This window comes from Myotis myotis, unplaced genomic scaffold (genome assembly GCF_014108235.1).
Source record: "Myotis myotis isolate mMyoMyo1 unplaced genomic scaffold, mMyoMyo1.p scaffold_m19_p_11, whole genome shotgun sequence".
In the NCBI taxonomy this organism is placed as follows: Eukaryota; Metazoa; Chordata; class Mammalia; order Chiroptera; family Vespertilionidae; genus Myotis; species Myotis myotis.
In genome coordinates, this window is record NW_023416315.1 from 11,826,461 (window position 1) to 11,839,812 (window position 13,352).

The 13,352-nt window shown below is 42.3% G+C and overlaps 1 protein-coding gene across 6 annotated transcripts in view; it reads left to right on the forward strand.

Annotated features, from left to right (window-relative positions):
• The window catches only part of LAMB1 (laminin subunit beta 1), a 74,511-nt gene that overhangs the window by 13,516 nt on the left and 47,643 nt on the right, over nucleotides 1-13,352 (forward strand). For all 6 annotated transcript variants that reach the window (XM_036327505.1, XM_036327509.1, XM_036327507.1 and 3 more), the window contains 8 exons: nucleotides 1,444-1,632; nucleotides 1,724-1,787; nucleotides 5,754-5,956; nucleotides 7,880-8,000; nucleotides 9,787-9,975; nucleotides 10,239-10,418; nucleotides 10,555-10,667; nucleotides 12,353-12,432. In XM_036327505.1, the coding sequence (XP_036183398.1) occupies nucleotides 1,444-1,632; nucleotides 1,724-1,787; nucleotides 5,754-5,956; nucleotides 7,880-8,000; nucleotides 9,787-9,975; nucleotides 10,239-10,418; nucleotides 10,555-10,667; nucleotides 12,353-12,432 (1,139 nt within the window). The remainder of the gene's footprint in view (nucleotides 1-1,443; nucleotides 1,633-1,723; nucleotides 1,788-5,753; nucleotides 5,957-7,879; nucleotides 8,001-9,786; nucleotides 9,976-10,238; nucleotides 10,419-10,554; nucleotides 10,668-12,352; nucleotides 12,433-13,352) is intronic.

Consider the following 13,352-nt stretch of genomic DNA (forward strand, 5'->3'; position numbering starts at 1 on the left):
AAACGAAATGCCTTCACAGCTCTTCTGTGTCTTTGTTATTAGCAGCACAGTCCCCACAGCTACCCAAGCTCAGGTGCCTGCGTTTCTTTCCTCTCCCTCCCTTTGCACTGAAACCTAATTGAGCCCCAAGTGCAATTCAGTATATTTTACTTTCACTACTTTTTCAGTAGTCAATCCCATCCCTTTATCTGTATTCAGACTGTAAGGCTTGAGTTAAGACCTTCATCTTTTTTCTGTCTCTTGGTTTCCTTGTCTCATTTTTTTTCCGTGTCCAGTATCACTGCCACAGAGTTATTTTTCTGAAGTGCAATCTGACCAGTTCATTTTGTCCAGTTAAATCTGTTGCCCTTTCATTGCATAAAGATAAAGGAAACCCCTTAGCATGGCAAACAAATTCCTTCCTACTCTGCCCTCTTCACCCCTTTGAAGTGTACAGTTCAGTAGCATTAGGTATAGTCACAACCTTGTGTAACTATCACCACTATCTATTTCCAGAATTTTTCATCACCCCAAATAGAAACTCTACCCATTAAGCAGTAACTCCTTATTGACCCCTCCCTACAACCCCTGGAAACCTCTAACCTATTTCTGTGTACTTGCCTATTTAAGACATTTCATGTAAGTAAAATATTTGTTCTTTTGTGCCTGGCTAACTTCACTTACTATAATGTTTTCAAGGCTCATTTGTGCTGTAGGAAATATCAGAATTTCAGTCCTTTTAATGGCCGAACAATATTCCATTGTATGTATATTGTTTTTATTTATTCATTTGTTGGTGGACATTTGAGTTGTTTCTACTTTTTGGCTGTTGTGAATAATGCTGCTATGAACGTTCATGTACACACACCGGTCCAAGTCCCTGTTTTCAGTTCTTTTGGGTGTACAGCTAAGGAGTGGATTCCCCAGATTCCTGAGTTAGTAATTCCTTCCTCATGTTTTCCCGAAGCACACCACATGTGACTCTACTGTGGTGTTTGATGTATTGTGTTGTAAATGATTTATATCTATATTGGTACCTCATTGGACTGTCTACAGCATATAGACCGGTGTGTGGTACTGAGCAGTAGTCATTACACAGCTGTTGAATAATTAAATGAAAGGTGGAAAGAATGAGCACTCATACTAACCAGTCATCTTATGGGCCTGGTGACTAAATGTATCAAAACTTGTTGGCTATTAAGGCCTGTTTATAATCAGCTTCTAAAGAGAAACAGCTTACTAGTCTTTGATAGGGTGGGAGAAAGTGCAAAATTTAGAGGATAGACACTTTCCTTGCAAGAAGAGGTTCCGTGGAACAGCTTGAAGTACTTGAAGTCCAGCTATTGTCTGCAATACCAGCCACAAGCATTCATGGTGTGGCACACAGTTAAGTGTTATTTTCATTTGAGATTAAAAAAAAACAACAGAAAAACATCAAATGAGTCTTTCCCACCCTGCCTTTAGACATTCCGCCCAGCCGCGATGCTGATAGAACGATCGTCGGACTTTGGGAAAACCTGGGGCGTGTACAGATACTTCGCTTATGACTGTGAGAGCTCATTTCCAGGCATTTCCACTGGCCCCATGAAGAATGTCGATGATATAATTTGTGATTCCCGATATTCTGACATTGAACCCTCAACAGAAGGAGAGGTTTGTTTGCCTTTTTTTGTATTACATTCTACTTGCAAATCTAGTTTTTGATCATTGCAGAAATACCAATTACTCTTCTCTCTATTTTTAGGTGATATTTCGGGCTTTAGATCCTGCGTTCAAAATAGATGATCCTTATAGTCCAAGGATACAGAGTAAGCTTGTTTTCAGATAAAAGTTTGATGGAAAATAGCAATCATGGAAGAACTCTTAGCCAGAGCACTGCTACCCAGAATCTAAATATACAGTGCTAAATCCACCCTCTTCATTTCTTTTCTTCTCTGCACAACCCTACCAGAAACTCGAAATTGGCAGTAATCAAAGTCCTCGTTGATGGGTAATACATTTTGATAAGAGTGAAAGACTGATGTCATAATACTCAAGCAGTTATGCTTGTCCTAATACCTTATTTATTTTGCTCAGTATAATATATGTTTACTAGTATGTGTGTATAAGCACACACACACACTCACATTAAGTTGCTGTAACGAAGTGTCCCAAAAAATACAGTGGCTCAAGTAAATGGAAGGTTATTTCTCTCTGACAAAACCACCCAGAGGGATTTTCAGAGAAGAGGTGCTCAATTGCCACATGTAGGCTCACTACATAAAAGACAGACTGACATCCGGTTAAATCTGACTTGCAGATAAACAGTGAATTATTTTTTTCGTATAACTATGTCCTATGTAATATTTGTGACTAGCACAAGTATACCCCATAGTATAACTATGTCCCATGTGATATTTGGGACATATTTATTCTAAAAAATGATGGTTTGTCTGAAATTCAATTTAACTGAGCATCTTGTGTCTTTATTGCTAAATCTGGGAACCCTAGCCAGTAGGTCACCCAGGTTCCCAGGCGCCTTCTGTCTTATTCTATTTGTCCGCATGGTTAGAACTGAACCAATGGCTTTGTCCCAACCTGTGGGAGGGGAGGAAGTGATGGGCAAGTGACACAGAAGCTATTATCACTTCTGTTCACATCTCATTGGCCACAATTGGTCACATGACTATACTGCAGGCTATGCTGCAGAACAACTCTAGCTAGATGGCCATGCGCTCTCACACTCTTGACTAGGGCCCTTATGTCAAAGGAAGAAAAGAAAATAGTGAGCAAAATCAGAAGTCTCAGCCACGTTCAATATGTTCAGTGAGGTGAGGGTTGTATTTCCATTTTACAGCTGAGTAAACTGAAGCTCAGAGAGAGAGGTGACATTAATGTCAGATCCTAAACCCCTAAGTTAGGACTCTCAGTTCAGAGCTCTATGCGGCATTCAGTAACCATGCTTACAATTTTTTCAGAATTACCTTAAGATCTTTTGGGAGGCAGAATAGGCACTAATTACAAGGATGGGCTTTGGAATGAGGCAGATTTGGGTTTCAGTCCCAGTGCCTGTGTATTATAGCTTTGTGACCTAGGGCAAGTCATTTGCTTAAAACTTTTTAAAGCTTCTGTTTTTTTCATCTGTAAATGGAGAGAGTAATATTGACTTTAGGGTTATTAGGGAGGGAAAATGAGTTCATGTACATAAATCACCTACCAACATGCCTGACGCATAGAAAGTGTTCGGTAGGTTGAAGCTGCGCTGCTACTGTTGTTGCTGTCAGCGGTGGCTTAGGTCTTGTGTAGACCTGGTCCCTGGTCAGCATGAAAGGGGCGGGGGGCTCCCCCCTTCCCCCTCCCCCCACTGCTGAGCTGCATACAGGCAGGTAGTGGGGCAGGGCAATCCTTATCTCCCAGCTGGGCATGGCCTGTTTAACCACGGCCGCGCCCCACGGAGCCCCCAGCCTGAAGCACGAAGGAGAATGGAAGAAGTCCAGGGGACATTGCCAGGAGACTGTTGTTTCCCCACTTAACTTAATTTCACTGTGGCCCAGACTGTCTCTGATCTGCAATTTGGTCTTTCATTCTGTTGTAAAACAAATATTTAGTGGCACGTCCAGCCCTGTGCGATTTCTGAGTGAGCTCTGTGGGGCCTGCCCTCCCTGCTCTCAAAGTCCAGCTGTGAGAAATGTCCGCCTGGGCTCCTATGACCCCTCACCCCCACCCCCAGGCCCCAATGCCATGTCCCTAGAAGGACTCACGGTCTACTCCTTTTTAGGTGAAACTTGTGGGACTTGGGGATCGTGTTGCCATTATAATTCTGTTGTCTCCTGTTGTGAAATGGCATCAGAAAACCTGTTTCTAGATCGAAGAAGCATCCATTTTAGCTGTTCATGCTTTTGATTTACTTTGTAATCAAGGGAACAATCGCTCTTTGGTTGTTTCTATTGTTGAGACCTTTGAGACTCACTTCACAAGTGATTTTTGCCTCTTGGAACAGCAGTCAGTGCGAGACTCAGTTGTTGTAAAATATGGCAGGAGAGTGGAGGGGAGTGTATTTGCTCTTCTGAGGGCTTCCACAAAGATCAGTTCAAGGGTTTCTAAATACTCCAGCTGCTCTTCAAGTTTGTTGTTTGGCCTCGTCAATGGGCGCTTGTGCTCTTTCTACGTAGGAGGAAATGTTGGCATTCATAAATTCCATTCGGTTCCTCTGTTTAGTTTTTGATTTTACAAAGAGCCCAACTTTAATGCATGGAGTCATGGACTTTCTCTTTCCACCCACGGCTCCTCTATGTCTCTATTGAAAGCTATGCATATATTATAAGTATTTAAAATTGTACTTAAGCTTTGAAAGTATCTGACGAGCTGGGCCAATTCCCTGTCGCCTTGTGTTGTAAATTAGAAGCCTGGGGACGGGGAAATAAGGCTGCATCAGCAGAAATGAAAGTAAAGCTTAGGAGCAGTTTCAGGCTACAGAGCTAAGAGGGGGGCAGATGGAACAATCAATCTGGTGGTGTCCACTGTAGCAAGAGCAACTTAGTAATTAATGAAAACACTGATCAGAAGGTGGAATGGCTCTTGGTTTATAAAGTTACTGTAGAATGCAACTGGCTGCCCAGCTTCTGTAATCAGCATAGATCTATAGACCCAGGAAAAAGAAGATGAAATAAGAGAGATTGAGAAAAAAACCATTTGCCCCATCATGCTAATACTAAGCTCCTTTATCCTTCTGCCACTGTATTTTGTTGGTAAGTTTGTATTGTAAAACTAGGACAAAGAAACTTATAGATCGTCATGTTGCTTCAAAACTTGGTTGAGATATTCTGTACCTGGAGTGTGGTTATCCTATAGTGTTAAATCTATTTTAGTAACTTGGAATACATCTAAATGGTGGGGAATTTCAGATAGTATTTACCTCTCCAGAAATAAATACAGAAATACAGGGTACGGGAAAAGTAGGTTTACAGTTGTGAGTACGCAAAACACAGAGTTTATACTTGTATTGTTATTTATTAACTAGAGGCCCAGTGCACAAATTCATGCCCGGGTGGGGTCCCTCGGCCTGGCTGGCGATCCAGGCTGGCCAGGGGGAGGGACCGTGGGAGGTTGACTGGCATGGGAAGTTGGCTGTGGGAGAGCACTGATCACCAGGGGGCAGCTCCTGTGTTGAGCGTCTGCCCTGTGGTGGTCAGTGTGCATCATAGCAACTGGTCGTTTGGTCAACCGGTTGTAAAGGTCACTTTAGGCTTTTATATATATATAGATTATTGTATTATTTCCTATATCAACAACTGCAAACCTACTTTTGCCCCACCCTGTATGTTTCTTCCTAACTATCTTACACTGATGTCAATGAGAATTTGGGTGCTTTGATAAATCCTTTCCCACCTGGATGGAATTTTCTGATTTCGAGACTGGCACTGGTTGCTACAGGAACCAGATGGCATTGCAGTAGTTAGATTACTGTGTGCCCGTGGGTTCTGACAGTCATGCCACCTCAGTCATAAATGTCTCCGCTTTTCCATTCTTCCCGAAACATCAATCTGCACACAAATCCATCACAGAGTAAACGTTCTCATTAAACTAATGGGAAGGCTGTAGCCTGTCTGTCTTCCAGAGACTGTCCCATCGTGTTACACTTTACTATCATGATCATCGAGATCAGACAAGGAGGGTAAACTTGACACAAGCCATTTTAGTTTGTCATGCCTTGTGGTGAAGAGAAACGATGTATAGCTGCAAAAGAAATCTTGCCTGTTTGATCAGACGTTTCATCTGCTTGGTGTCCTTCATAGATCTCTTAAAAATCACCAACTTGAGAATCAAGTTTGTGAAACTGCATACTTTGGGAGATAACCTTTTGGATTCCAGAATGGAAATCCGGGAGAAGTACTACTATGCAGTTTATGATATGGTGGTTCGAGGAAATTGCTTCTGCTACGGCCATGCCAGCGAATGTGCCCCTGTGGATGGAGTCGACGAAGAGGTGGAAGGAATGGTAAGCAAATGCTCCGCGCAGCTTTCTGCTTACACAGGTGAATCTGAAGAAAATGGAAGCTGGACTTCCCATGAGCCTTTCACGTTTTCTAGGGGTTTTATTTTTCCAGACTTACAGTGAGGCCTTTGCAGCGTAGTTGATTTTCCCTTTGCTGACTTTCTTGGACTTTGAGGATGTGAGGACTGCTCATAGACACTGCATTCATTTTTGGAGATTGTTGCTACGGGCTGATACTGCAGTAGATACTTTAATCAACAAATATTAAAATGTTCTCTAAATAACAATACATCTTCCTTTACTTTAGGGGAGGTTAAAAATCACAAGCATTCCAGTCTTTATGCTAGAAGGCAGAAATTGATCCCAGTCTAAAGAAACTGGAAATTTGAACCTAGAACCACAGAATATCATTTAGGAATTAAATGGACTTTGTTTCTTTATATCTTCTAGTTTCATCCTTTTCCCCTGTGTTCTTAAATCATGTTCTTTTAAAAACTGGGGATTTGGGTGATTTGCAAAATGGATTAAGATAGAGTGTTTCACCAGTTTTCTAAGTACAATGATAATTCTTGTAGACCCAGATGATGTTAAAGCCAGACAGGATTTATTAAACCAACCGTCCTTATTAGAAGAGACCGGGCATTGAGTTTGCCAGAGGGCCCGACATAAGTATGTGACAGATGGAGATTCAAACCGAGTCTGCCCCAGGGTTCCTTCCTCTGGACCGCGGGCCTTCCTTCCCGATGAAGGCTGGGTCTTGACGGCTTGCTGTTTGCCTTCTAAAAGCTTATTAGTCCCATCGAAGAAGGTGCAGGGTTGAGTGCACTTGACCGTCTAAAACTTGTCTTCCCTTCACTCTCGTGAGAAGTTGTTGCATAAAGTTGACTTTTTAACGGAGCTTAGAGGGAGGACTTATCCTAATCTTGTTGCGACATCAGAGAACCCTGTCAAGATTATATTTACTTTCGCTGTACCTTTTGGGTGTGTAGCTAATGTCTTGCAGTCATGTCACTATCATGCATCTCACAATGCATTGGACTGTTTGTTCAGAAACTGTAGAGTCCTGTGGTATGTACTTTGGAGCTATTTTTCAGTCTATGTGAAACCACCTTGTAATGACATGATATTAGTCTTCTGCTAACTGCATTCCTGTCAGAGTGGGTGCAGGGTGGACCTGTCTGTCCTGTTCCCGAATTCCATTCTGCAGAGACTAGTGTTAAGGTGAGATGCCTGCATACATGCCATTTGGTAGGCTGGGAGAACTTACGGTTTATGTGCCTTGCAGTGACACAATGCAAAATAGTGCATCATGGGCCCTCATAAAGCAAAATAATGTGTATGTTTTTTCTGAGTTTTTATATTTCCTTTCTTAAAGGAAAAAAAAAATTGTAAAAGGTAGAATGTAAATGTAAAATAATTGGTTGAAAAAAAATTTAAGTGCTGTGCCAGAAGTGGAAAAAACAAAACAAGCAAACAAATACCTTTCATATGGCATAAGTGGCAAAACTTGCAGTAATGTAAGTTGTTCCCAAGTGGTGTGTATAATTTAATTCTCCATTACAACTTTTGTTGATTTCTATCATAATACATTTTTTTTAACTCATAAGTAACTAGTTTTATGGTTTTTAAAATATTCCTAAGTTACTATTTTCTTTCATCTGGGTTCTCTCCATTGATACTTTAATAAAATATGTATTGAGTTTCCATTATATAGTAGGAACAGTTCCTAGAGATGAGTGCTATAGCCATCAACAAAATAGATGGAACTCACCGTGGGGAGGAACCAAATAAAAACAAACCCGCACTGTGGTGCACTAGAGCTTAGAACTGGTATGAAAAGGGGTTTATATTTTCCATTGATCGTGGAAAAATCTAGCCATTGGCATACCTCTTACTCTGCTCTTTCCTGTTTTTACAACTTTCAAGGTTCATGGCCACTGCATGTGCAGGCATAATACCAAGGGCTTGAACTGTGAACTGTGCATGGACTTCTACCATGATTTACCGTGGAGACCAGCCGAAGGTCGAAACAGCCATGCCTGCAAAAGTAAGTCTCAGCCGGAGGGACATTTTGAGTCAATTCGGACACCAGTATCTATCTATTGGTAAGAGAGAAGGTGATAGTACACTATTTTGAAAAAAGAAAAGTTACTACCCTTTTCCCAGCTTTACCCTGATACTCTTAGGAGACCAATATTCACCCAGTTAAATTAATAAATTACTATTTACTGAGCAGCACGTAGGTGTTTAGCAAATTCAGTAGAAGACGAAGATGTTGTCCCTGACATTGTACCTGTTTTGAAGGCAAGACGCCCAGGAGAGAAAAATGAAAGAAAAGCATGGCCTGGTAGATGATTAAGGTTGGGCTATGGAGTAGAATGTTTGGCCTTGTTTCTTTGCCAGCCCAGCTGCAGCCTCTGGTTTCCTTCCATCCATCCATCCCAGTGGGATTCTTGGGCAGAGGTGTTTGCACACCACCACCCTTCTAACCCCACACGCAGTGATTCCCATATACTGTCCTCCCCTCCGGAGCGTGTCTGCCTCTGCCCCCACTGAGAAGGGCTATTCTAGAAGTTCGGAAAGCAGTGCGGGCTGGAGTGGTCCAGGTTTTGTTAGTAATACACCCCAGCTGTCCCTGGGTGAATAGTTAGATTGTTTAGATCAGTGGTTCTCAACCTTGGCTGCACATTAGAATTACCTGGGAATCTTTTTAAAATCCTGATTTCTGGGCCTCATCCTCCAGAAATTCTGTTTCTTTGTTAAGCGGGTGGGGCCACAACATTAGTAACAAAGAAACAGTTTCCGGAGGATGAGGCCCAGGAATCAGGATTTTTTAAAAAAAATTCCCAGGTGATTCTAATGTGCAGCCAAGGTTGAGAACCACTGGTTTCGATAACTCCCTCCCACCTTCTCCTCTCCCCTTCTTCTTGTTAAGATAAGGAGAACAACATTTAGCTCAAGGCCCCAGGGACATCTGGTGACCACCACAGCATCTAGGCTGGGAAATGATTCGAAGGTTTTATTCAACCAATGTATCAAGGGCAACATTCTGCTGGGCACGGAGCAGACATCAGCGGATAAGACACATTCTCTGTCTCCAGGACATGTTGTGTGACGAGGAGAGATGAGGCTGTAAAGCCCCGTGAGGGCCACGCTGAGTTAAGCTTCACTGTGAGATGATAAGAGGGATCCAGGGGGATTGTTGATCGTGAGAGTGAGAAGATTATGATGAAAGCTGGCTTGGACCAGGATGACTGCCGAGTAGGCTAGAGGAGGAACAGACTGCCCTGAAGCCGGCTAGCTGGCTGCTCAGCAGACCTCAGTTCTCACTAAGGAGCCTGGCCTGGTGTGGGGGTGGGAGTGGGGAGGAAGTGAATCAGGCCTTCAGACCATGTTCCTCAAAGCTGGCAGCCCGCACAGGCTGTGCCAGGAACACGTTGCCTAGAAAATCCTCTGGGCGATTGATGTCTTCCCATCCCCCCCGAGCGGGACCCAAAGGGGCCCTCCAGGCAGTGACAGCCTTCCTGCCAAGAAGCCCCCACGGGGACTTTCCCCCAAAGGTTTTCAACGTTTTGTAGCCCATTGTCTTCCAAGGAGGGCAGGTTGTTGAGTTTCTTTCCTAAAGTCAACACTTTGAAGGTTCCAGCTTGACACGGGATTTCAGGTGACGCAGTGGTGGGTATGTCCTTTCCACCACAGTGCCTTCTGGCTCGTTGCTGTTTTGCCTGAACTTCATCCCTAGTTTCCACAATGAGGTTCCTTCCTGCCACCCCCACCCTCCATTGGTCAACAGACTTCAAAAGGCTTCACTTGACATTGGTCTTGTCACACAGAGTGTAACTGCAACGAACATTCCAGCTCATGCCACTTTGACATGGCAGTCTTCTTGGCCACCGGGAACGTCAGTGGAGGAGTGTGTGACGACTGTCAGCACAACACAATGGGGCGAAGCTGTGAGCAGTGCAAACCCTTTTACTATCAGCACCCGGAGAGAGACGTCCGAGATCCTAACTTCTGTGAACGTAAGTGGGGACAGGCCACGGGGTGGGGCCTGTCGGGCTCGGTTTGAACAGTGTGGTAGTCACCATCCTTCTGTAGGAACTCATCGTATGGGCATGAGACTCAGCCTTACTTTATCTGCTGCATAGGATGCCAGGAGCGGAATTTACTTGGTAGTAAAGTAAAGCCTTCTTTAGTCTATTTTTGTGACATTTGAAGGACAAGGGGAATATATGTACTTATACAAACACACGTTGTGTAACCTGGTGCTTTTCATTCTTGCTAGAATGTACCTGTGACCCAGCTGGCTCTCAGAATGAGGGAATCTGTGACAGTTACACGGATTTTTCTGCGGGGCTCATTGCTGGTCAGTGTCGGTGTAAATTATACGTGGAAGGAGAACATTGTGATATTTGCAAAGAAGGCTTCTATGGCTTAAGTGCCGAAGATCCATTTGGTTGCCAATGTAAGTACATTCGTTTAAAAGTTTGGGAGTTCTCATGTGTGCATAAGTCCCAGACTCCTTTGCAATTCTAAATCCAGACTCCTGCTTCAGACTCGCTTGGTTTATGTTTCTTTACTTCGTTTTATCTTCAATAAAGCTTGCGCTTGCAATCCTCTGGGAACAATCCCTGGCGCGAATCCTTGTGACTCTGAGAGTGGTTACTGCTACTGTAAGCGTCTGGTGACGGGACAGCATTGTGACCAGTGTGTGGTAGGTAAAGCCTCATCGCATTGGGTGGGTAGTTTGTGAATATGACATGTTTTAATAGAGAATGCTTTTCCCTATTGTAGATTCTGTCATCACCCTTATATGTAAAGGTTACATGAGTAGATACTTCACAAAAGAGGAACTACTAAGGAATAAATTTTTTTTAATCCTCACCTGAGGAACATCAATGTGAGAGAGACACATTGACTACGAAGGAATAATTTTGACAAGCTGTTCACCGTCACTCTCGGAATTGTAAAAGAAAACCTCAGTGAAATGCCATTTTTACAGACAAAATTAATACAAGTTTTAAAAAATGGGAATGCTGACTAACACAGACAAAATGAAGGGCTGGTACTCATATGCTGCTGATAGAAATGCAAATTGGCTATAATTTTTGAAAATTTGGAGCTAAGTATCAATAGCCTGTAGAAATGCACATATTCTTTGACCCAGTAATCACACTTCTGGGTATTGATCCTAAAGAAAGAATTAGAAAATTGGACAAAGAGGGATTCACCAGAGGACTCATAGTATCTTTAAGATTATTTTTCTATTACAGTTGACATACAATATTATATTCATTTCAGGTGTATAACATAGTGATTAGATATTATGTATCTAATGAAGTGATCATCCAATAAATCATTGCATCTTTCATTAATCACAGCAAAAAACTTAGAAGCAACAGTGGGGAGAAATAGTTAAGTAAATTTGGGGGCTTCCATACAGTGTGATATTTGGTAGCCACTGAAAGTAACAGCAACATGAGGAAATGCTTATGGTGGTATAAAAATAAAACAAAACAAAACCTCATGATATGAGTGGTATCTTGATTATGTAGAAAACAATTCATCAAGGAAAACAAAATCTGGCAGGAAATATACCCAAAAGTTCATCATCCTGAATTCCAGGTGGAATAATTATGAGAGTAATTTTTAAAAATTATCCTATATCTCTTACAACATTTTTGTGATTGCTTTTATAATTTGGGAGAAGAAATACTACTGAACCCAAACTATATGATCACTAAATATGCATATTGCATATATCCTAGCATATTCTTAAAGTGAATTTCTGGAAGTCTGAATTAAATGGTGAGCCCGGTTTTTATCTGCTCATTAGGAAACATGCATATGTTGAGGCATAAAAGTTCTTTACCCCTCTATGGAGTCTGTCCCATTTCTTTCCATCTCCGGTGGTTCCCGGACTCTGGGATCGCCTCACCTTTCAGTTGTGAAAATAGTCCTTGCTTTTTAGGCTATGTTTCCACATAAACAAATCCTTGAAAAACTTTCTTTATGGAGTTTATGACAGACCGAACTTAAGAAAAATTTAAAGGCCTGCCAAACATTTGCCAAAACTCTCTTACTGCCAGAGTAATTCTATTGAAGAAAATTGGCATCTTTGCTACCTTCTCATGGTGATTGGCTATTTGCAGGGCAAAGAAACTACTCTCATCTGGGGTTATCGTGTGATTATGGGTAACCCTCTCTGACCCCTGAACCTGCAGCCTGGGTGTCCTTATTTCAGAATACTTGTACTCCTTTCTTTCGTAGACTTTCTTCTTTCCCGGTGCAAATGAACGCTTGGCGGAACAGCCCAAACACGCCATAACTTGTTTCTTGCTGAGTCTATTGTGTAATTACAGGAACCCACCTTTAGATGTCTAATCTTTTGTTCTGCAGCCAGAGCATTGGGGCTTGAGCAACGATTTGGATGGATGTCGACCTTGTGACTGTGACTTTGGGGGAGCCCTGAACAGTAGGTGAGTGGTGCTTCACTTACATGTTCGTACTCAGTCACCCAGGGAAGCCCTCCTGATCCCTAGGAGGAGTGACATCATTCTCTGAAGGAGATACTCAAGAATGTGTTCACCTTTGGTTTGAATGCCTGATCATTACTTTCCCTGTGGTCTCAATGCTTTCAAAGACGTATTCGTTCCAAGAGTTAGCTTTGAAACCTTATAATATGTTTATGTTTCTTGGTTTGAACAGTGTTGATGTTCCTTGTTTTTGTGCTTTCCCTTTACAGTATTTTTTAAATTATGGAAACAGTGTATGCCCACTATACTAATAAAAGGGCAATGTGCTAATTAGACCAGATAGACCAGATGTCTTCTGGACGTCCTTCCAGACAAAGCCGCAGTGGTGGAGGCCGAGGCAGAGGCAGTTAGGGGCAATCAGGCAGGCAGGTAGACAGGCAGGCGAGTAGTTAGGAGCCAGTGGTCCTGGATTGCGAGAGGGATGTCCTACTGCCAGTTTAGGCCCAATCCCTGCACAAGGATTGGAGAGGGTGCAGGCCGAGCTGGGGGACCCCCCCCCACCCCAATGCACAAATTTCATGCACTGGGCCTCTAGTAGTTCTAAAAAATTCAAACAATTCTGACAGCTATCCTGTCCTTTCTCTCCTCAAGTTCCATTACCTAGTAGTGCCACTGTTAACAGTTTCTTGTATTTCTGTAGACATCAATAATAGTGCTCAGAATATGTGTTAAAAATTACAATTTCTTTCTTATTTCTTTTAAAATAACGTTAGGTTTTGTTTTTTTTAAAAGAGACAAGTACAAAGAAAAAAAGCCCATGATTTCCCACTTCACGTTACTGACATTTTTTGAAAATCAAAGCAATAGATGTTATGTACACAATTGCACAACTTGCTTTTTTATCTAGAGATCTTTTTTCATAT